Source organism: Alligator sinensis, unplaced genomic scaffold, assembly GCF_000455745.1.
Source record: "Alligator sinensis unplaced genomic scaffold, ASM45574v1 scaffold203_1, whole genome shotgun sequence".
NCBI lineage: Eukaryota > Metazoa > Chordata > Crocodylia > Alligatoridae > Alligator > Alligator sinensis.
The window spans coordinates 1,979,604-2,004,206 of NW_005841949.1; the positions used below are offsets into that span (position 1 = coordinate 1,979,604).

General features: G+C 46.4%; 1 protein-coding gene across 1 annotated transcript in view; it reads right to left on the reverse strand.

The window, feature by feature from the left end:
- Positions 1-24,603, reverse strand: part of HYDIN (HYDIN, axonemal central pair apparatus protein) — a 438,260-nt gene that overhangs the window by 331,884 nt on the left and 81,773 nt on the right. The window contains 2 exon segments of the mRNA XM_025199799.1: positions 7,509-7,633; positions 20,357-20,556. Of these exon segments, the coding sequence (XP_025055584.1) occupies positions 7,509-7,633; positions 20,357-20,556 (325 nt within the window).

Consider the following 24,603-nt stretch of genomic DNA (forward strand, 5'->3'; position numbering starts at 1 on the left):
CCCCCCCCCCCCCCCGGAGGACTGCGAGGCTGTGCCAGGCTCCTCCTGGGGAGCACGGCCAACCAGATCTGTGCACAGGATGACAGCAGGCTGCCATCCCTCCCCCAAAGCACTGGGATTGGAATAGACCTCAGGGACAGGTTGCAGACACTGGCCAGCTATACAGCCAATATGCGAGCAGTCCTTTTTTTTTTTTTCTCCCCCCCCCGCCCCCTTGCTCCCTCCCTCTTCTTAGTTTCTGTTTCCCTGCGAACCTGGCTCCAAAACTCTGAAAGTTTCTGAAATTTCCCAAAATGTTTTGGATGGTTTCTCTTCATTTTGGAGATGTTTTGGAACCTTCCATTTTGCTTTGGATTCGGTGTTTCTGGCCAAACACAGGCCAAAACACCTCCAAAACGAAATGGCTGCCAAAATTTCACACGGCCCTAACAACCATCATATGACCACTGCCCACATCCAAATTTGTAACTAGGGACTCCCAGACATCACTATTCCTGTCCCCAGCACCACTCATCCATTGCCACAGGACTTGGCTTGTGGGAAAAGTTAACAATCCCTGGCAGAGACCTGCGTGTGACATCTTTTTAATGTGGGGAAGCTGGTGCACAAACAGCAGCCACATGAAATTGATAGGAAGGAGCCTTGAACCCAGTGGCAAGGATATCCAAGCCAACTAGAGACCTCCATCCCTCATCCACCTTCAAAGCCGCAGAGAACCAGCAGGTCTTCAAGTACGCCTATTCCACCACTGGGGTCTTCAGAGCTTTGGACTATGCTTAGTCTGGGACTGCACCTCAAACCTGTTCACCATGGGAGACCCTACTAGGAGTATAAGACTCCAGATGACATAGCGCTGAGGGTCACTGAAATACACAAACCTCTCCACCACAAGGTACCATCCAAGGAGAGAACCTTTCTACAAGAAGCAACTTTATAACTGTCATAACTAATGCACGTTATTTCCAATTTTGCTCCCACTGAAGTGAGTTAGAGCTTACCCTGAGCCTTTTGCTAAAATTTCACAGCATTCCAAGGCTGTCAAAGGAAAATAAGCTAAGTGATTACTCTTTTTCACTGATAAATATATAGCATCTGTCAGGCTGGGAGCAAACTTAGTAGGGCTTTGCTAATTACTCTCAGACATTTATGTATTAGTAAGAGAAGCCCCACAGACACTGGGACTGCTAGTGAACCCCTCTAGATCTCTCAGTACCAAGTACTGAGAGGACTAAGCATCAATCCTCTTTCAAGTAAAAGCACATTCTTGGTTAAACTCTGAGGCCACGTCCAGATGTGCGAACTTGCAGCAGCCATAAGAGTAGCAGCACAAATTTGTTCCACTACTTTTTGCTGCAGTGCATGCCCCTGCACATGTGCTTTGGTCCTGCTTCAGGGCAAACTGCCCTCATCCAGCTCCTCCCGTCTCCCAGCATGCTGGAGGAGCTCGGGCACAACTGCAGAAGTGGAGATGCTCTGGCTGGCAGCCAGAGTGTCTCCCTGGAGGATCAAGCCTCCAAGTCTTCTGGTGCATACTCCTATCACATGCACTGTTTGTGCAGGACTTCCTGGTAGCAAATTTTGGCCTTAAACCGCAAACTTGCAGTGTAAGCATATTTTAACGTTCCCGCGTAAGATTTGTGGTGCCACAAACTGCACGTGCCTGTATGTCTGGATGTGGCTTGAGAGTGCAATTAATCCCCCATCCAAGTCATATGAAACATTTATGACATATTTAAGCTTATTTTGAGTAACTAGTATACAAGCATCATGCTAGACCTTTATATTGAGACAGCTTTAACCCTGTAGGCATAATTTCCCAGAGCAATATGCTGCAGGCAGAAACTTGTCTATAAAAGTCCAAGTCTTGAAGGAGACCTTTTAGTGTTTAGATTGCAAAGTCCCTTCCAAACCACTCTCTGCCACAGAAAGTCAGGCCTAAAATACAGAGTGATGAACTGGGATTTTCTGTGTCTCTCACAGGGGTTAAACCTCTTTCATTTCAGTATGGGGTTGGATTTTCAAAAGCACCTATTAATTATTAAGTACATATTAATTATTACAAGTCAAAATCATGACTTGCTCCCTCACTGAGAAGCTTCATGCTTGCTTAAGTGACTCTAAGGAGAGATTTGGCTCTATGTTAACAATTAGTAAATAATAACATAACTCATCTGGAGTTATGTTATGTTCCACATCTGGAGTACTGTGTCAAGTTTTGGGCCCCCTACTATAGAAAGGATGAGTACAAGTTGGAGGGAATACAGCAGAGAGTAATGAAAATGATTCGGGGGCTGGGGCACATGACTTCTGAGGAGAAGCTGAGGGAAGGTTCCAAAGAGCATGGAGCTCAACTGTTCTCAGTGGTGACAGATGACAGAACAAGGAGCAATGGTCTCAAGTTGTGGCAAGGGAGGTTTAGGTTGGATATTAGGAAAAGTTTTTACACTAGGAGGGTGGTGAAGCACTGAAACAAGTTACCTAGAGAGGTGGTGGAATCTCCATCCTTGGAGGTTTTTAAGGCCCAGCTTGACAAAGCCCGGGCTGGAATGATCTGGTTGGGGATGATCCTCCTTTGAGCAGGGGGTTGGACTAGATGACCTCCTGAGGTCCCTTCCAACCCCAATTTTCTATGATTCTATGATAACATCTAGTAACCCCTGTTTAAATCATGCCAACAATTGGGTGATCCACTGAGAATTATGGATACTTGAGAGTTAGTGAGTATGACAAAGCAGCTTCAGTGCTCCATCACTTGAGGGGAGGGAGCAGGTAGCTGGCAGGTGTTTGATTAAGATGGCCATTTTAGAGCCCAGCTCTCAGGGCTGAGGCGGCATTTTGTTGTCAGCTGTCCTGGGAGTAACATCACCCGGAGGTGCTACTGCTCCAGGAACATCTTGGAGGTAAAGGCTGGGGCTATGGGGAAGGAGGAAGCCCCATGGTGCCAAGAGAAGCAGTCCCCATGGCCCATTGCACCCACCTGGAAGTTGCCACTTCTGGGTTGATGTGATCTGCCATGGGGGACACCCCCCCTCGTTGGTGCGATTGGCTATGGGGGGGACCTCCCCTCAGGTCGCTAACTGACTGCTGGGGGAGCAAGTGCCCCCTCCCCGACTCAGGTGGCACCAGTCGCCCACGGGCACCAGTTGCCCATGGTCCTGGGCATGTCTAGAAACTGCACCCCACCAGGGAAGGGTGGCCTGGTAGGACTCCTTGTGGCGAGGGAATCCCCAAGAAATGCCAGGCCAGTTACCTCCCTGATGAAAGGTGGGTAGGGGCACCTTAACCCCAGCATCCATCATCCAGTGGGTTATTAATGAGAGTGGTGCACCAGGCACGCCGAGTAGGGGCACTTGAGCCTATGTGCGTGTTTGACCCTATGCCCTAGTGAGAGGGCATAGTGGAGACGCCCTGGTGAGGGAGCATAGTGGAGAAGTCCTGAGGAGAGGGTGTTGATAAAATTAGCCCAAGAGAAGGGTGGAGTGGCCTGGTGAAGGGCTAGGGGTGAAGTTGGCCCGGAGTTTGGCTAATCGCCCAGCCACTGCTCAGATGAGGGTCATGGGAGAGACACAAAAGGCTGTGCCAGGGCTGGTCAAGGAGTGCAGTCAAGCCTGATGGCCCTCCGGGGTCGCTCAAGGGAGCAGGGCAGGGTGAATGGGGCCCAGGCCAGGCAGTGTGAAAGAGGTGAGAACAGGCAGAGTGAAAGAGGCCCCAGTGAGAGAGGGGTGGTGTGAGTGTGGCCCAGAACAAGGTGGTGTGATAGAGGCCTAACTGTGCACTGAGTTTGGCCCAGCCTCAAGCCAGAGATTTACCAAACTAAGTGTGTTATCTGTGACACATGGGACATGTTAAGGGGGGGTTGGAGCATGTACATATCACCCTTGGACATCAGAGCACTCGAAGGGCAGCCTCCTGCCTAATTAGCATCTGGACTGATTTACAACAAGGCATGGCAGATGAATGAGGTGGGTGGTTTACCCATAGACAAAAGGAATGGGCCAGTACTGAGACTGGGCCTTTGGGAGTTTGCTTCTTTTTGTCACAGTGAGTAAATGAAAAGACAATAAAGCAGGCATATCAAACTCATCCTGCCCCACCAATCAGATGAGTAGCATGTGACCCAGCTGTGAGCTTGACGGGCCAACAAAACAACTCCACATGCCAGACCCAGCATATGAGACTGGATCAATGTGCATATCACATACAGCATGTGCTTGACTGACTTGATACAGTGTGCTTAGGGTCCACATTGGCACATGCTTTGTGTGGGTCCAGTCTAAGACCTGGGAGCAGCACCAAAGGCCAGATGACAAGGCTCCACAGGCTGGAATCCAGTCTATGGGCTGCATCTTTGACACCCCTCTAATAAAGCATGGAAAATGCATAGTAGTATAATAAGTGCTATTTTGTTTTTTAGACTGGGTATTTCATGAGCAAACAGACTCTTGTGCAGTTATATAAGAGAGATGCACCTAATTTGAGAGTGAGTGATGGGATGGTGCTTTAGCATAGTGCAAATTAGCCAAGGTTTACTGCGTAAGGCTACATAATGTAATCTCCAGTGCTCCATACTATACCTGCAATAAGTGACTTTTGAGTCTGATTAATAGCTAAAGTGAAATTGAAGCATTTAATCTCAGGATCCATTTACTTATTTGTTGGCTACAAAGCAAAAGAGATAATCCTTTAATTATTTCCTTGTTCTCTTTCTCAATCAGTGTCTCTCTAAATTAATTTAGTGTTACTGAAAGTTGTCACACTGACAGCTATGGTGGGGTATGGCGGAGCAAGTGAGGCAGGAGAAAATAACTCCCCAGTTGCACCCTTCCCTTTACCAGCATGGTGGCAGACACTCTTTACAGCAGCTGCAAAGATGGTAGGAGCAACAAGTGCTGCAGCACTAGATTTGTGCTCCTGGCTAACCAGGAGGGATCCACTGGGCCAAACTGAATAGCACATGGCAGGGGAAGTCCTGGTTGGGGAGGGAAGTTCTCTTGGCTGGAAACCAGGGTTGTGGGAATCCTTCGCCCTGGGAGCTGGTAAGCCCCACAGCCACAATAGGCAGCATAGGGGTTTTTCATCAGGGATGCCGAGCAGCAGCTAGACACAAAGCGCAATCCCTGATAGGCTGGAGGCCCCATCAGGAGGATATAAGATGTCAGAACTGAAGAGTGAGATTGCCAGACGGCAAACAACAGAACTCAAACCAGAAACAGATGAGGCAGCCAAGCTGCCCGTATTTTTTGATTTTTCATAGAAGATGGACTGCCAGGGATTCCTGACATGACCCTCCCTCCCCCCACCCCTAGGAATTTTGTGCAGGCAAAGCTTAGTAACCTGGAGCCCAGCTGACATCACGGCCAGAGCCGGAGTTTGAACATGGACAGTCACACAGAGGCCTGGGGTGGGAGTGTAGGGGTGGAGGAGTATTCAATAGGATCTCATAAGGGTAAAGCCAACAGGCCTTTCTTTTGGTGGCTAGCAGAATCTAGCAGGACAAACTTACTGCCTCCTGTTGGAATCAATTCTCCTTTCTTTTTGTACATCAAAGTCTTGGCAGGAAAGAGATTAGGCAGGAAGCCAAATTTCGTTGGGAAGAAAGTATTGTAGAGTCCACACACTTCACTGGTCAACACTGTGATTGGGGGGGGCAGTGTCCAGTAATTATCTACAGGACAGGTACACTGCCAGCCTTCCACCTAAGTCCTTGAATGAACTTGAGCCCCAGTAAAGATTAAGCACCTCTTGGGGCTATAAGGTGCTAGGTCAATCCCAGAGGTCCATATGCTTTGGTAGGAACTGATAATGAGACCACCCAAGCTGGCTGTTTAGGTGAATGGGGTCCTTTAAAAATCAGACTGACACTCTGTTCAAGCCATCTAGGTATTCAAGCTCTGATTCTGATCTCACTTGTGATATCTTGGTAGAAATCACGTGTTACTGCTCTTGAAATCAAATACATTACATGCAAAAGTGGCATGAAGTAAGGCTTCATGGCCCTGCAATCTCTCGTAAAATATAGAGGCATTTTTAGCATCAGCATTTTGAGTACACCAGGATATAACCCCCTCCCTACATTTGCCTAGAAACCCACTCCCAAACTCAGCTGGCTCTGGTTCACACCAGTGAAAGGTATGGCCCTCTGCATCTTATTCTCACATTAAGCAAGCAATGAAAATGGCAAACACATACATGAGGCACTTGCATTGCTTTCCATCTGGAATTGTGATTGCTTTTCTTTTGAAGGACATCACCAGAAGACAGTTTCCCAGAATGAGGCTGCACACTTCTCAGCAAGTATACTAGCAACTGTGTAATATTAAGTAAAGGTATTCAGACTAGAAAGTAGGTTTTGAGGCTGATTCTTACAATTGACATCACATTTACTTCTAACCTTGGCTTCTTATTCACATTGACACCACATTTTGAACCTGATCCTGTGAGATGATGAGCATCATCCTGTAAGGTGATAATGCAGAGTATTGAGCCCTCAACTCTGGCCTACTTCAACCTACTACTTTTGGTGCGAGAGGCATCTGGCAGATGACATGAGGAAGGTAAATGCAGGTAAATGCAAAGGACATGCAATGGAAAAGGTTAAGAGAGAGGGTAGGGTTTCATATTCAAGAAATCCATTCCAGTAAGCCTGTAGTCTGAGGCTGCCCAACTTTTCAGCAGGGGCTATACCAGTGTGGGCCAGGCCCACCCTGGGCCACAAACGACCTGGCTGCACCTCTACACTGCACCATGGACCCCTGAGACATACCCCACACCACTATGCTCGACCACACATCCAGATGGTTCTTTCTCCTCCTCCTACCACAGTAGCATATTGCACCATATACAGAGGCTCTCCCTGTTGCTGCACTGCATGCCATAATCCCCCTTGCACAGTGCCATGTGTGTATGCTCTAAGGCCCCTTCTTCAGCTCCCTAGGCTGTGGAATGCATTGCCTTGGCTTGCCATGCCCAGGGGCCAGGGCAGGAAAAAGCTAGAGAAGGGAACTGGAGCCTGGAGACTTTAGCTATTGCTATCACTGGAATGATGGAGGGGGAAAGGGGGGAGTGGGCAGAGTGGGGGCTGGGTGGGAGCCTAGGGGCCACCAGTTTGACAGTCCTGCTTTAGTCACTGGTTAGATTCAAGTTTGCTTCTGTTTAAATAACTCTGACAAGATAAAATTACATTTAGATCTTGGTATGGCCACTGAGGGGGAACTTGAGGAGGAGGAGGACTAAAGTACCACCAAGGAAGCACTGTGATGGACAAGGACCCCAGCGTGGCAGACACCAAAGAAATATATATTTGTCTGGATCCTTCAGATGTCCATTTTCAGACCATCAAATGTTTGGAGTTTTAAAAGACAGTATTTTTTAAAAGCAAGTTTCATGTTATTTTGGATATTTACTGAACTGCTAGGAAACATGCTTCTAGCCTGACCTCTCTTTTTTCTAACAATATTTTGTTTTTCTACTACATGGAGCACTTGTACAGGTCACAGCACAGCACTTACCTGTGTCATAGTTCACAATCAGGTCCTTGGAGTGGTCACCTATCTTCTGAGGCTGAAACTCCACCATTAGCTGCATGGTTTCCCCTATCCCTAGAGTCCCAATGGAGGGTTCCACAGAGAAAGGGCTGCAGCAACAAAACAGACACATCAAGACTAAATTAGAAACACCCTTTTGTAGGTAACAAACACATGTTCTAAATTCTAGGCCTGGTTCTGCTCACTTACACCTATGTACATTAAGACTAACTCTGCTGTAATCAGAGTAGTTAAATCGGGGCATATATGATCCAAATCAGATCCAATGACCCCAGCTTTCTGATAAAAACACGGATATCAAATTAGTCTTGAAATTGGCCTATACAATCAGATTTATTACTTCTCTACTATTCCTTTATACATTTCTATTTATAGGGAATGATTCTGTGACGATTCGGTTTCTAGAGTGGTTCTGGAACCAAGTTCACAAACCCAGTTCTGTTAGCTACTGTAAGCAGGAAGTTAGTAAACATAATTGCAGAATTGCTTTTGAAGAACACAATGATCATAACAGCACTTAGCATTAGAAACTACATTCTGAATGAGAAGCTGTTGACTATTTTTCACCTGATGTTTCAGTCTATAAATATTTCTGCAAAAAGAAATTATCATGAATTATTTGCTACGTAATAACAAGTTATGTGGCATGCAAAAGACAGGAATATCAAGATACTCCATATTTCCATTTTTTTCATGATAAAAAATGTCCTTTTATATGTAAAAAGGGTTGTATTTTATTCGTATATCAGTGACAGTTGTTTCTAGGAAGCAGTGGAGCAATCAGAAAGACTATGAATCAATGCAAATGAAAATTAAGGTTAGTGTGATACCCTGATATGTAAATAAGCTACACAAGGAAAAGGAGTACCTCATTTATACCCTGAACAATTAAGATGCTAAGTAACTGAAGTGCAATTAATAGGAGCATTTCACTACAAGTGAATTTAATAGAGAATTTCTATTTAAACTCAGATTATACAGGTTATAATTCTGGATACCACGACTCTGGAACACTTAGTAATAGAGTTCATAAAAAATGCTTGCCATTTTTAAGAAAAGTACCCACACTGGTTAAGTTCTTTGCAATTTGTTAGAAGTCATTGTGAGAATGTATTGGTGCCCTTGGAATGTGATAGAAAATGTTGATTGGAGCAGGATACAGCAAGGGATTCCTGGCTGACTGAATGGAAAGATCAATTTTATATCTTGCAGTAGCTTCCTAAACAGATCACATGACGTACCTATCTGGGCAATAGCAGTTTGGCTTACGAGATGTTACACAGCACCCACTGGAAAGTAGGGCTGTGCAAAGCTTTGGTCACTGATTAGATTCAGCAGAGATTTGGTCCGATTTGGTGGCCGAATTTCCAAATCCAAATTGAATTAGAGGATCCTTTAATCTCTCCAAATCGAACTGGAACCCTCCGAATCAATTCGGAAAGATTCGGCAATTCAGACACAGAAAAAACATTTAAAGCTGTGCCTACATACCTCTAGGTAGCAAGTGGCTTGTCAATGCTGCGATGCTGGGGTGGATGGAGTGTCCCATAGAAGCGCGGGTGCTCCCCAGCGTGCTCAGCAGCAGACCCAGAAGTGGACCAGAAGCACTTCCAGTCCACTTCTGGGTCCGCCAGGGAGCGTGCAGGGCCCCTCCCCGTGCTCCCCTGGCTTCGTGACTAGTGCCTTCTGGGTCGGGGGGGGGGCACCTGGGGTCCCCCTGCAGCTGATTGCTGAGCCAAGGGGGGGGGGCCCCCAGCACGCTCCCGGTGGACCCGAAAGTGGATCAGAAGTACTTCCGGTCCACTTCTGGGTTTGCTGCCAAACACCGGGGCGGGGAGGCGGGTGCTCCTCTGGGACGCTCCATGCGCCACAGCATCACAGCATTCACGAGCTGTACTGAAAAAACATTTAAAGCTGTGTCTGTGTCCGAATCAGCATCAAATCTTCAGATTTAGGTTGGGCCAAATCGAATTCGGGACAGTGATCTGAATCAACGAATCAAATCGCAGTCCCCGATTCAGGCCGAATCTTAATCCAAATCGAATAGGGCCTGTTTTGCACATCCCTACTAGAAAGCCAAAGTTTTCATTTGTTTCTTTACAAAGCTTAGCTTGTGGTTAAATAATCACCCTAAAGAACACAGTCTGTCCTATGGTATTGTGTTTCTGAAATGCAGTCTGTCCCAGGGACAACGGAACTAGAGGGAGACCCCGGCCCAGAGCCAGAGGAAATACTCACTTATGCTTCGCAGGAGGTGGGAGCAGTGGCGGCGTGCAGGCCGGGGAACCACCTGCGGGGCTCATTAGCCGCGCTTTCATACGGCTGGGGTGGAGTGACGTCAGAGAGAGGCGCTGCTCAGCAGAAATAAAACGCGGCCCTGAAGGCAGAGGGGGCGCGCTGCGAGAGGACGTGAAGCCCAGGGGGAAACCCGGGAGTGGAACCGGGCACCCGCAAGGGGCCTTGGCCGTGGGCTGAATAGGCTGCAGCAGCGCCGGGAGCGACGGAGGCTGGGAGAGCTGGGAACCGGACTAGAGCCGGCGGAAACTCCGGTGAGGGAACCGGGATAGAGCCGGCGGGAATCCCGGTGAGGGAACCAGGGGAGCCCAGGCAGAGACGCCGGCGGGGCATCGGGAAAGAAGGCCGCAAGGGCAAAGAGGGCCCTTGACGTCCAGTCCTCGTCCGGGGACAAGGAACAGAAGGTCCGCGACCAAAGGTGGCGTTGGCCGGGGTGTAGGGGAGGTCGGAGCCCCGTGAGAGCCTGCCCAGGGGCGCTTTGGCGCTGGAGGCAGCAGAGAGGGGGACCCCCCTGCTGCGGGCCCAGCTGCGACCACGGTCGGCGAGTTCTGGGGACTCCCCAGCGAGAGCGGGGCAGATCCGGTTAGCCACCCGCGTAAGAGTTGCCCGAGAGCGCCTTTTGGAGCAGAGACGGGCACACAGTCCACATATAAAAATAATGAGAACAACTGGGTCATGCACAACCTGAGCTTTATTTGTATGAGCACTATGACAGCCAATGAAATTGCTCAAGTTTTTGCTCATTAAGGATATGTTACTGCAATTAGGAGCCTGACCCTGTTCCCATTACCATCAGTGATAGCTTTGCTGCTGACTTTAATGGGAAAAAGATTGGGCCCAAAGTGATTACATGCAGGTTCTTAGATCTGTTTGTTTTGGGAAAGCAGCACTGGGCATTATGGCCCTCAATATCTGTAGACTTTGATTGCTATGTGGTGTAATTCACCTGCATTCTGCTTGCCAAGCTTGGAGCTCTGTAAATAACTACTGCCAGTTAAGTCTGTCTGCAGTTCCCCAATAATCAGCCTTTAATGTGATGGAAGTAGTTGAATACCAGTGATTAGACTTCAGTTAAAATACAGGTTTGCTCTTCCCTAAGCCAAAGGCAGACAAGTAATTTCATTGAAGCTGAGCTGTGAAACCCAGAAAGTATCAAATGGCATGAATTAATTGGTCCCACACAGCTGAAAGGAAAAAAAAATCCTCTCTCAAGGGTATGCAGTTTACCTCAACTGCCAAAAGCATTCAGATCGCTTACTCTGTCCCCATGAATGGTGTGGACCTGATATGGAAAGGCTGAGCTTATTATAGTATTCCTGATAGTTTCTCCCACATCTCAATAACTGCATGCCTTGGAGGTAGTCTGACATGTGTGACAGGGGACGGTATGTTACTTGATCAAAGGAAAGGAGTGTTTCCTCCCCTTTTTACAAAAAAGAGAAAAAAGTTTTCAGAAAGGAGATCCTGATTTCAGTCCACTAACAACTCCCACCTTTTTATGCTAGAGACTACAACATATTTACTGCTCTTCCATTTGGTTTGGTGATCCTCCTTGCAGTGTTAGGTTAGCCATTAGTAGATATTTATGAGGGGAGCAATCTTCATTATCAATTTTTTCTTTGTAGTATGGTAGAGGTTCCAACCAAGATCACAGCACTAGATTTTGCATAGACATGCAAATGAGAGATAATCTGCAACCTAAAGGGAATACAATCTAAGAAGACAAGGCAAACAAAAGGAACTGGAAGTACAGAGAGGAAAAGTGACTTTCCCAAGTTCACAAAGCAGATCAGCAGCAGAGGCAGGAGTAGAAGCCATTTGTTTTATAGCCCTTATGCCCTACCTACTAGACTCTTCTTTCTACTTCCCTTTTTTTTCTGGGAGCTTGAGGACTTTACCTCTGACTGGACTCCCTAGGGCTGGGGAATGGAAATACCGCTGTTAGGCCTATATCACTAGACTTGTCAGCTCATGAGGAAAATAAACTAAATAATGACACAGACTATGGATAGACAATTGCAGCAGGGAATGTATTTCAATGGCTAAATGAAAATGAAAAATCCATCAGCATGAGGTGAAAGTGTCAGACTAAACTTTGACCTTTAGTTCATTAATTGTGCTGTTTCCAGATCTATTCTTTTAAGTAATCATCAGGACCCTAAAACAGGGAAAACATGCAGCAAAGATTTCCTTCTTAACATACTTTTCTTACATCTAGTTTACTTAAATCCTCCCTTACTACCGGTTCTTATGTATTTGGCTATCTGGTTTGTACATAAAATTCCATTTGTGATCTGCTATCTCCATCTTGCCTGCCAAAGTTTCAAAGCCTGTACTGAGTCAATAGTAAGCATAAATTTGGATCTTCAGCTTGAGTAAATGACCCTGGCCCTAGTAGCTTTAATTGAACTGCACTGATTTATACCAGCTGAGAATCTAGCCCACTGTTTCTACACTAGGAGGAGATCAATATGGAATTTATCTGTTTTGTTGTGATGCCAAACCCCTAAAATCACGGTCACAAATTTAGAATTGTGACTGACAAAAGTGAATGGAATTGGCAACTTTAAATTAATTTATTGAGGCCTTTACTCTAAATCATCAGTCCAATTATAAGATGTATGTATCACCATATAAGCTCCAATATCTGTCATCAACTGCCTCTATTCCTTGCCTTTTCCCCTTCCAAACATGTCTTTCTCCTTTTCCTTCTTCTAGCCTGCCCAATATAACATTTTAGTTTGACAAAAACAGTTTTCAGCCAGTCTAGATTTAATAAAAAAGACTCTTGGGAAAGGTTCAGCCTTACAAAAACCTACTAGTAACCAAATGTCTTCCAGACTTCCATTAAGATCCTAAAACATAATTTAATCCAAGCAGACACATTCATTTTAATATTGATAATGCTAGAGACAAGAGACTATCCCTGTCAATTATATCTCTTTGTTTGAAACAACAGAACACCCAGGACTCCATAACTCTGAAAAAGAATCCGGTGCAGGGTGGGAATCTCTAACATGTTCAGCTTCTGCCTTTCCAATCTCTGTATCTGGCCTCAGCTTCTAAGTGTTCTTCTGCATCTTGAACCTCAAAGAAATTGAGCAATAACCCTGAAAGGTCCGTGCACAACATGACATCTCTAATGGTCTCTACACTCTCTCAAGCACTCTGTGCTCCATACTATGTTAGGGACACAAGCACTGCAGAGAGACTTCTGAGATTAAACTAAAAAAAGTTCTGAGCTGATCATTCTTACCAAGAAAATAATCCTTATTCATGCTTTGAAATTACCATTGTTGGAGAAGATCAAGCTTTCACTTTCTCCATTTCCTTGTTACCCCTGGTATCAGCCTGATTCTGGTAGACATCTTGTCTGTTGGCCAAGCCATTTCAACTCTTATGTAATATCAGTGACTTCACTGGACTTACAGTCAGAAGGAATCTGACCCTCAGTGTCTTTCTATTGTTTGGGATGAGAATAAGTCACCTTGAATGTCTCCCTTTCAGAATTATGTCAGTGATTGGCAGATCTCACCCAGATCTTCATGCTGCCTCATGTTTGAGGAAAAAGAGGAACTTACACTCAAGGCAACAACACTTCATCACTTTTTCCCCAGCCAAACTCTGCATGCAGTGCAGGCCATACACTACAAAGGTGAGAGGAATCAGTTCTCCGAGGATAGTTCTACATCCTTAGCCATCTATATCCTCCAACTGTTTCATGGACCTGGAGACTGAAGGCAGGGACTAGAGCAGCTGGAAAGAGAAGGAGGGAGCACTACATGGTATATGAAGAGGCAAGAGGGAGTTTCTGGGATTGCACTTGCAATAAGTCAAGAGTATAGCGTAGCACTGACAATCCTGTCTGCACTATAGTTTGTTTAACTTCTACAAGTTCCATTGTGAAGTTCTATCAATTAACTGTTCTTTTAGACCGAACTCCTTTCCCCTGAAATGTGGTACAGCACAATGTTTATAATGTCGAAGGCAGAGGTTAGGTTAAAAATGGCAGCTCTGCACTGAGATTTCCTCCCGTCCAACGTTTTCAACTCAAAATTCCTGGTATTTAACATTTATCTTGCTGAATGTCACACAGAAAAAAACTCATTAGCCTGCCTTGAACAATGAGAAAAAGAGCAACAGATGAAGCCATGACAGCTTTCTATCTTTGTATTACTGTTATTTATTATTACAATATGAAGATAAAAGATGGACAGACTGGCAGGCACAGACAAGAAGAGGCACAATGAGACAATGCTGGACAATGTGATGGGCAGTATTTTTAGTTTAATAGCAGCCTAATTGTTTCCAAGGTTTTTGCAGGTATCATGGCAAAGGAGCATTTGTGCAGGGGTGGGGCGGGGGAAGGGGAAGAAGCAGGGGAAGCAATGAGAAATCTTCATAGATGTTTAAAGGAAGATCTTCCCAAGTATAGCGGGTATTATGGAACAAAGCAGGAAGGTGTCTGTATGAAAATAAGACTAGTGAGCAACAGAGGCTGGCACTGAGGTCAGTCTCAAATGAGCTGACCTCTTGTAGCAGGCTGTATGTCTCAGGGGCTGCAATCCAGCTACAGGCAGGGAAAAGACGGTTGCAGGCCTGCCTGGGAGAACTGGGACAGCTGATGGGGATAATGAGTTGGCCCAGAGAAAGTTAACAGCTCCCAGGGAAGGGAGCTGAGAGAAGAAGGCTATAAGGCTAGCAGTGGCAGCGGTGGCGTCAGCAGCAGCAGCATTATTATTACTGAGCCAAGGAACTTTCTCAGGGTCAGGTCTGGGAAAAGACTGAAGGGTATGAGTTAACCATTTTTTGTTTATGTACTGTGTGTTTGGTGATTTGATGGTTTATATTGTCTACTCTGGGGGCAAGTTCACTGTGTTATATGAACAGACAACCTGCTACACCTCTGTATACTAAATGAGAGGGGAAAGGTGCGGAAGGGATAGTTTGTGAAGGACCTTGAAAGTGAAGACAAGTAACTAATGGTTGATACCACAAAGAGACGAGGCCAGTGGAAGGATGCAGTCAAAGCAGCAGGCTAGCAAGTTATATTTGCAGCAGTTTTCTTGATAGGTACAAGCAGGGCAATATTGCATTTGTCAGTCAGAGTAAGTGATATTGTGTTAATCAAGACATGAGATGAAAAGCATTTTGGCTGTGTGGATAAACAGGAAAGACAATAACTTGGAGATGTTAAGCAGAAGGATTAAGCACATTTAAAGACATAGCTTGGATGATATTTCTAGATCTTTACAAATAACTTGAATTCTATTCCACCTCGCTAATTCCCCAATTAATAATATATAAGTGTACTTATGAATACAACAACTTAAGAAAACATCTGAGGACATGCAAGACATGAACTTTATGGCTTTGAGTCAAAAGCCCATTCTTATTTTTCAAAGCATTTAAGCTTGAATCTAAATTTAAGCAGGTATTTCAAGGCCTTGTTGAACAGGGATGAACTGATGTTCTCAAATGCATTCCTAAAGTCAGATCTGTACTAGAATGCTTTGCGATCCCTTCCCCTTGTTGTGCATCTTATATTTACATTTTAAGCCTTTCAGGACAGGAACATGACTCTCATTTATCTATGAAGCTCCTGACACTATTCTGAGTGCTCTATGATCATAATTAATCACTATCACCATCAAGCTAATACTGGTCCCATAGAAGAAGTAGTGACACATTAAACCAAATCCCCATCACCGGCAATGCTAATAATACTGAAGTCTCTGCTGTACCCTGTACTTCAGGGGAAATTAATTCCCCTAATGTTAACAGAAAAATGGCCTGTCTCTTGTGAAGATCTGTGCACACATTTATTCACAGAAAATTGCCAGATAAGGATCTATTAATATGCCACTCTATGGAGTGGCATATTGGCCTGACTGTCCAGCCCAGTTATCAGTTTGGTTTGAAGGCCAGTTCTGTTCTGCCTCGATTCTTATTCATTCTGTGCTCATGACCACAGTATCTGAACACTTTCCACTGCTGTACTGAACACCATAGTCAATATCTGCTCCATATTGTGACACTTATAAAACACCTAACTCTATTCCACACCCATTTACCCCTCCTTAAATATATATGCATGTATATATGGGTACACATTAATGTAACTAAATCTCTCTAAGTTCTCAGTGCAGAGTTCTTTTTGACATTTTACATAATCCTTTTTGTCTCTTAAAAAAATGTGCCCTGCTGCAGAAGCAGGGATGGAAGAACATCTAAATAATTAAAAGAAGTCTGAAAGGAAGTGGAGCCGCTCTTCTTATTAATTAGAATAAAATTTTGCTTGTACTCAAAGATATAAATCATCAGTTTGAAATTCCAATCTGGTTTTGGAAAAGTCATAATGACATGCAAGAGATGATAGACTCCCTTCAACTCCATGACTACAAGGGAAATATATCAGGTTTTCATCTTTGCACCTGATCAATATGCTTATTCATAGCATTCTTCTGGGTTTTTCTTGTGGTTTGAGGTTGTCACAACCCAGTTAAATTGTGCCCATGCCACTGAGCAAGAGATACCATTCAAATCATCCTCATTTTGACGACTAAGGGTTAAAAGACATCCCTGCCAAAAATTCCTTGAAACAAAACGCGGCCGGAGTACTGTAGATAATTGGTCAGCTGAAATAAAATGCTAGGGGAAACTATATATAATTGGTCAAAGATAAACGTAAGCTCCTCACACGTAGCACACACGTAACAGGTAGAGAAACCTAACCCACTACCTTGTAACTTGAGGAGACAAAGAGCTGCCACCTGCCAAAAAATTAAAGATTCCATATAACGGTTCACGATTGGGCATCTCTGTCAAACACCTCTGCCTATAAATAGTTTAACGGTTTCCGCCCAAGTCGGAGAGCTCTGGGGATCTCACAGGAAACACCTGTGCTTGTCACCAGAGAATTGGGAAATTGATCAATTCCCAATCAATCGCCCCGTCAGCATAAAATATTGACGTAGAAAGTCTTGCAAGCGCGACCGTACGTTCCCGGCGCCACGTCCGTCGTTATCTCGTTGTAACCTAACTGCGTGCGTGTACTCGACTCTGTAACCGAAGTTATATGCGTATATTCAACTCTATAACCGAAGCTGTAACAGAACAAAGGCTCGCCTGCGTCGTCCATCACTATCTAGGCGACGTAAGTAAACAAACTCCTGTAACCTACACGCGTCTGTGCCTGGTGGCTGCTCTGATTCACGACAGAGGTTATAAATTATTTTCTAATAAATAAAAATTCTGTACTTCAACATCAGGATAGAAATAACTGATTGCTGAAATAATAATGATCATTAAATACATATTTATTCAGATTTAACATGTATGTGATAAACACACAGTGAACCTGTTAGAGGAGTTATTAAGGGGTATAGGTTGTAGCCGTGTTGGTCTAAGGACACAGGCAGACAAGGTTCCTTGGGTGAATCTGATCTCTTTTATTAGACCAACCCAAATAGTTGGAAAATAATTATTAAGCAAGCTTTCGGGTTCAAAAACCCTTCGTCAGGCTAAGGAAGTTTCAGCAGTTGGTGTGAGCTCTTCCTGGATGGAATGAAAAGTAAAGAAGCCAGCAGCTGGGCTGGTATGCATAAAAGACAGGTAGTCAGTGAAAATGTAGATTGAGGAGTCAATGGGTGAGAGACAGGCGGCGGGGGGGAAGGGGGATGAAAGTGGAGAGATACCTGGGAAGTCAGATGTCAGGCAGGTTATAATATGTCATAAATCCAATGTCTATATTTAGTCCATGATTTTTAGTATCCAGGAGGTTGATGAAGTGGAGTTCATAGGCTCGTCTCTGGGAAGTATTTTGTAAGCTTCCTTTGAGGATCAGGACTGAGAGATTGGCGAGAGAGTGGTTTTCTTGTGAGAAATGTGCCCCCACTGGTAATTGGGTATTTCTGTCTTTGATAGATTTCCGGTGTGCGTTCATTCTGGTGCGCAGTTGTTGTTTGGTGTCTTCTACGTATTTTCCATCAGGGCATTGGTACAACCACTCTCTCTCCAATCTCTCAGTCCTGATCCTCAAAGGAAGCTTACAAAATACTTCCCAGAGAGGAGCCTATGAACTCCACTTCATCAACCTCCTGGATACTAAAAATCATGGACTAAATATAGACATTGGATTTATGACACATTGTAACCTGCCTGACATCTGACTTCCCAGGTATCTCTCCACTTTCATCCCCCTTCTCTCACCCATTGACTCCTCAATCTACATTTTCACTGACTACCTGTCTTTTATGCATACCAGCCCAGCTGCTGGCTTCTTTACTTTTCATTCCATCCAGGAAGAGCTCACACCAACTGCTGAAACTTCCTTAGCCTGACGAAGGGTTTTTGAACCCGAAAGCTTGCTTAATAATTATTTTCCAACTATTTGGGTTGGTCTAATAAAAGAGATCAGATTCACCCAAGGAACCTTGTCTGTCAGGAGTTATTAAGCACATTTAAAGATATTAGGTATTGAGGGCTCCTATAGGTATGCAGGGAGCTGGCTCCAAGGCACTCGAAATTCAGCATGTCAGAGCACTCAATTTATGCGCTCCAGCAGCCTCCTGCATCGCGTGTATCAGCATCCCTGTATTGAAAAATGGTGGTGGAGCACTTTGAACTAAAGCTCGTTCAATGAGCTTTAGTGCAAAGTGCCCCGCCACCATTTTTCAGCGTGGCAGATGCTGATACATGTAACATTTGGATGCTTTAAATTAGTGCAGCTCACTAATTAAAGCGCCCCACCACACCTCCCGGAGCACATTGTAAAAATGCCCATAGTTAGCATTTATTTAACCTATGAAACTTAAGTCTGGAGGACCACAGGGAGAAAAGGTCTCTGACTCAAGCCCATTCCACAAAAAATTCGTAATGGGAAGAGGACTTAGGTCCCTTTCTTCTGTATCCTCCCCAGGCACCCTTGGTTCTTCATGGCCAATTCATAGAATGTCCTGGTTTGTTCACTCTTCTGTTCTATACTGTGGTGTCCAGCTGTTTTACTTTAGAGCTATCTAACTTCAAAACTATTACTGCAAAGCTTGACTTTGGATCAGTAAAGACAAGAGCTCCATACACATGAAATCCGACTCTGGAGTCATTCCTTTGAGAGAAATCTGACAAGGTCTTCCAAATTACCCAGTTTCACTGGCATTTCCAGCCAGTCAGTCTCATCTTGAGGAAGGCCAGATATTCAAACAAGACAAAGAACCTGAGAAATCTGTGCTAGAAAGGAAGCCCTTCATTTGGCACTGGGGAGGATATAGATGATTTAAATAGGGCATAAAAGTAGTACAAAAAAAGCAAAGGTTTCTTTTAAGCTCTTGTGGTTGTGAGTTGAGGAAATGGAGGCAGAAAGGTTAGAGACTTGACCAAGTTCAAATAAAGAATTCCAGCTAAATTCTAGACTCCTACTCTCATGTGTAAACTTCCAGATGACATTTTTGTCAACTGCTTATAAGCTGTTTTAGTTTGTTTCACCCATATACATAATCCAAGGCACTACTGTGCAGTTATTTGCAACTCCAATTCAGGAAAGCACTAAAATGTGCTTCACATACTAAAGTCTATTCCTATTCAGCAAAGGACTGATGCACATATCTCAGTACCAATTTAAGCATATGCTTAAGTGTTTCTCTGAATTGGAGTAATGTGAGGTGATAGGAGTTAGTGCTGGTTACCTGACACAACAACCACTTGGAGCAAGAGGACACAGTAGAACTGCACTGCTACATGACATTTATGGCTTCCTGGGGTTCAGCAAGTGTTTGGCAACCTCAAGAGATGCCTGTCATCTGGGGAGTGTGCATACCCTGCAACTAATGGTATGCATGCCAGCCCACTAGCAGATAGCTCTAGCACTCTTCTGAAGACTGAAGGGGCTGTGCCTTTGTGTTTAAGCTTTTGGGAAGTGGGTCCCCAGTATCACCAGCTGCACTGAGATTTTGCTAACTTGTTCCTTTTAATTAATTCTATTATGGAAAGTATTTTGTTAAATGGTTAAGTGGGTGTTCCCCCAGCTCACTGCATCATTTCTTAATGGTGCATCTAAACCTTATGAACCATGTGCCAAAGAAAGTTCCCATCGTGGATTCTATCTATCTATCTCATGAGCAGGAGACATCCTTTCTGCCTATCAGAGTACAGTAAGATTTGTTCCTTTCAAGCCACAGGCTTTTTGGCTGGTGTTTCTGTGAGGTACACACAATCCCATGCTATAAAACTCTATGACATACAATGGACAATGGGTAAAAGGTTCCCTTGAAAGTAAAACTAGTAAATTACTTTAAAAACCGAAGGCAGACAAGGTTCTTTGGGTGAATCTGATATCTTTTAGTAGACCAACTAAATTGTTGGGGGAAAAAAAAATTTAAGCAAGCTTTTGGGTTTAAACCTGCACCCCTTTATAAACCAAATGCACCCCAAGATTGCGCTACTTCTTTTGTTATCTAGCATGAAATCGCACCTTTAGCAAGTGAGAAGGTGTAATGCAAGAAGTCAACACAAGCTTTTACCTCTGGGTGGTGATCTTGTAGCGAGCCTCTCTATTGCCAATGTTGCGAACCAGCAGAGTTTTCTGAGTGCTGTACTTGACAGGGCAAGTAGAGAAGTTCAACTGGTCAGGAAAGTCTAGTATTCCTCGGGCACCTATAGCTCGAATTGGTATGATAAACTTTTCTCTTTCAGTGATGCAGGTTAGTTGGTGGAAGTAATCCTATGGGAAAATCAACTCAGCGTCAGTTAAACTCATATATCATTCCCACAACAGAAGAGTCTTAAGGGATCTGACTGTTTTCACAGACAACAAACTCAGTTACAAAAAGTGAACATTAGATTGCAGGCCCTGACTTTCAAATGTTCCTTCATTTTTTTTAAAAGATTTTTTTATAGGATAGTCTTGAACTGGAGACAAGAAAGGCTTCCAATATTATGGATGGGATACATGATTACAGTTGGATCTAGTCATCTGTCAAGCCAGCTTCATTATTGTAACCTCCCTATGCGAGACAGGCCCTCAGAACACAATGCACTGACCCCAGAAGTTTTGTCATGTCTAGCACTTAAGCCTAGAGCTAGTGGTTGGGCCTGCTGAGATTCAGAATCCAGAGTTTTCAGCTTTGTTAGGTTTTTTTGTTGAAGGCCTGTAGGAGAACTGGGTTTTAAGGAGAAGCAGATAATGAGAGTCCAGGTTAGGAGGGATTAACGACTGATAGGGAGCCGACAGACATGCAGTTCCCTGCTGTAACTCATGGCGCTTCACAAGATTCCCCCCAACCCAACGGACTTTCACTGTTGTGTCTGGGGGGTGGGAGATCAAGCTCCAGCTTGGAGCCTCTGTGTGTCTGTAACTGCTCCCCTAGCCCTACTCCCCCACTCATCAGCACCTCCCCTACCTCCACCCCCCGCCCCACCCCCAGTCCTGGTGCTGTCTTCAGAATGGGAGAACTCAGTCTGGGGTTTGCCCAGCCTGTGCTGGAGGGTGGGGTGGGTGGATTGGAGCCCTCCCACTTCATGGGGGACTCCAATCCATCTGCTCCCTAGTCCAACATGGGGGGCGCATCCACACAAGTGCACATGTGCATCTTGCAATGTTTCAAAGCCCTTCGAGACACTGCAAGAGGCATGTGCAGGAATGAGAAAATGTTCCCGCAAAGTTAGACCCCTGGATATCTAGGGGTAAAAAAACAACAACCAAGGTTGAAAAAAGCAGGGCAGGCAACTGGAGGCTCAGTTCTCCACAGAGATGCTCCGGGGAGCGTACCAAAGCATCTCTGTGGTTGGCCCTTTCCTGGGTGCTGAAGCACTCTGCCTGCAGCAACCGGGACCTGGGCTCCATGCCAGGTAAGTAGGGGGTAGGGGGAGCTGGAGAAACAGGGGACTACTGAGGATGCGGGGAGCCATGCGGGACAGGTCAGGAGGGGTGGGTCCACCGGCCGCCCCGCCTCCCTTGCTTGGCCCACGGCTCCAGCCCCCCTTGCTCCAGCATGGCTCCAGCCCCCCCCTGTTCAGCCCACGCCTGGCTCCAGCCCCCTACTTGCCTCCCTGCCTGGCTGTTGCCCCCCCATGCAGCCCCAGGTCCTGCGTGCATGAGCCCTGTGCCATCCAGTCAGGCCGCTTCTATGCACACAGGACCCGGGCCAGTGTGGCCAGTGGTCCCCATGAATGGCGCACAGCCCCAGGTGACAGCCCACAGCTGCCCCTCCAACTGACCACGGAGCAAGCAAGCAGGCCACAGTCAGTTGCGGGTTGAATGGAAGGGCTAGAGCCATGCAGGGGGGCGGCTGGCGGGGCCACCTCTCCTGAGCTGCGCCCCCCATGGTTCCCTGCACCCTCAGTCGTCCCACCCTGCTCCTCCAGCTCCCCCCACTCCCTACTTACCTGGTACAGAGCCCAGGTCCCAGTCACTGTGATCCCTGTGGAGAGCATGTGGCCTGTGTGTGTCGGGGGGGGGGGGTCCATGAAATGTCTGCGGGGGACAGGGGGCCCACCCCTCCGGAGCAGCACCCCCCATAGCCTCCTCCATACCCACACTCCCCCCAGAAACCCCACACCCCCAAGCCACTCTCAAAAACCCCTCACGCACATTCCTGGTCCTGTGGGGCAGGAGTGAGGGGAATGGGGCAGGGCAAAGGCATATCAGTGCTGCTCAATGCTGCAAATCCTGGTGAGTGAAGGGGGTAGGGACAGCTCTGACAGAGAAGCCCAAAGCCTTCTATGACAGAGAAGCCCAAAGTCAATGCCAAACTGTATAGATAACTAGAATTTATTTTTTTATGATGTTGGAGGCACTGGTAGGCTTCCAAGTTGCTTTACAATTGTAAATATAATAATAAAATGTTGCCCAACTGATCTCCCTCTCTCTCTCTCTAATATATATCTAGTGGTCTTTTGCTTTAATTTTGGAGGAAGATGGATTTTTGGAGTATTTTAAAGAGTGAATTTGGGATTTTTTTTCAGAGATTTTGCAGGTTTTAAATAGGGAACACCAGAATTCCTGCTAGGGAGGCAAGTGGCAGGACCCAGGCAGAAGAGCCTGCTCAGGGCTGGCACCTGGGACCCAGCTGGAGGTGGCTGACCTCCTGGCCACTTGGGGCCAGGATAACATGCTTTGACAGTTCAAAACAGGCCACTACATGGGAACATCTTCCAGGTGATAGCTGCCCAGATGGCCAGGCAGGGGCACACATGGCAGCAGTGCCACACAAAGGCAACTGTGCAGTCACAGCCCACTGGCAGCTGGCCCAGAGGGGCAGGTGCCTCTACTGACTGTACAGTCTCTATCAGGGTCTTGCAAGCAGACAGCCTTGAGGCCACATGCTGTCACAGGTGGCAGCAAGTCACATCTGGGCAGCAGCCCCCAGTGCCAGACTGCTGCAGTGGGTAGAAGGTGCAGGGAACATTCAGGGCTGCTTCAGCAGTCCAGCTGGCACAAGGGCTAGTTTCCCCAGATACCAATTGGCTGGTGCCCAGAAGCTCCTGTCCATTTGCATCTTCCAGAGATCATGAGCCTTAAGGCCCAGATAGTTAACTAATAGTCCCTACTGTGTGGGGCCAACGTTTGAAAGATACAGCTGATTTTTATTTTTATTTTTTTGGTGAGACAACTAAGGAAGAAAAGAGTAGGGGTGACATGGAGGTCAAAGGTTCAAATTCTGAAAAGAAGTTCTCCGGAGGGAGACCCCAAGCAGAGCCCCCTGGGCCACACCCACCGGTCCTCAAAGGCATCCAAGGAGCCGGTAGACGGCACCCACTGGTGCTCTGCCCGGAAATGTTCACGGACAAGGGAGAGGAAAGCAGCCCCGCAGTCTCTGGGCACCTTCCTAGCCAGAGCCTCTTTTCTGGTCAAGTACAGGGCCCACTTGGCCAGGGCCAGAAGGAGGTTGACCAGGAGGTCCTGGGACTTGGTGGGGCCATGGATGGGGTGACCAAAAACAAAAAGGTGGTGGGTAAAATTCAACCAGAACCTCAGACGGAGGTTCTGGAGGTGGAGATTGGAAGGGCTGCAGCTTGGCACACTTGAGGGTTAGGTGCACCAGGGTCTCCCTCTGCCCGTAGAAGGGGCAGGAGACCAGGGTGTCTGTGAAGCTCGCCACATACACGCCTGTGGGAATGGCTTCATGGAGGAGCTGCCATCTGAGGTCCCCAGTGGCTTGTGGGGTGAGGGGGGAGTACAGACTCAGCCACTGGGATGCCCCAGCCACACCCTTGCCGAGCAGGTCCCACCACTTGGTGTCTGGGTGGGACGCAAAGGCGACATGATGGATTGTGAGGCACGTGAGCATGTAGAGGTGGCAGCGATGGACGGTGGAAAAGTGGACTGGTCTGGTCGGGCGAGGCACCAGCCCCAAGACAAACTCCGGTGGGCTGAAGGACAAAGGTGGGGAGCAACCACCACCACACAGGACCTGGTCAACAAGGGCACAGGTGTTGGGATGTAGGGCAGATTTCACCTCCTGGACCAGACAGCAGGTCGCACATGTCATGGGTAGACCCATGCACCAGGCCAGCACAGTGGGATCCACCCACTCCTGCTTATTGTAGTTCAGGACATCTCTGATATGGGTGACACCAGCCAGGATCAACCTCTGTCACAACCAGGGTGCCTCTGCCATCAGCACCTCCAGCTGGGGGTTCCAGAGGAGGGGCTCGATGAGCAGGTCGGCGCCCTGGGTGAGTGTTGTGGGGGACCTGGAGGTGGAGGCTAGCCTCTAGGGCCAGAGGAGGTCCCGGTAGAAATCTGGCAGCCTTCCCAGGTCCTGCA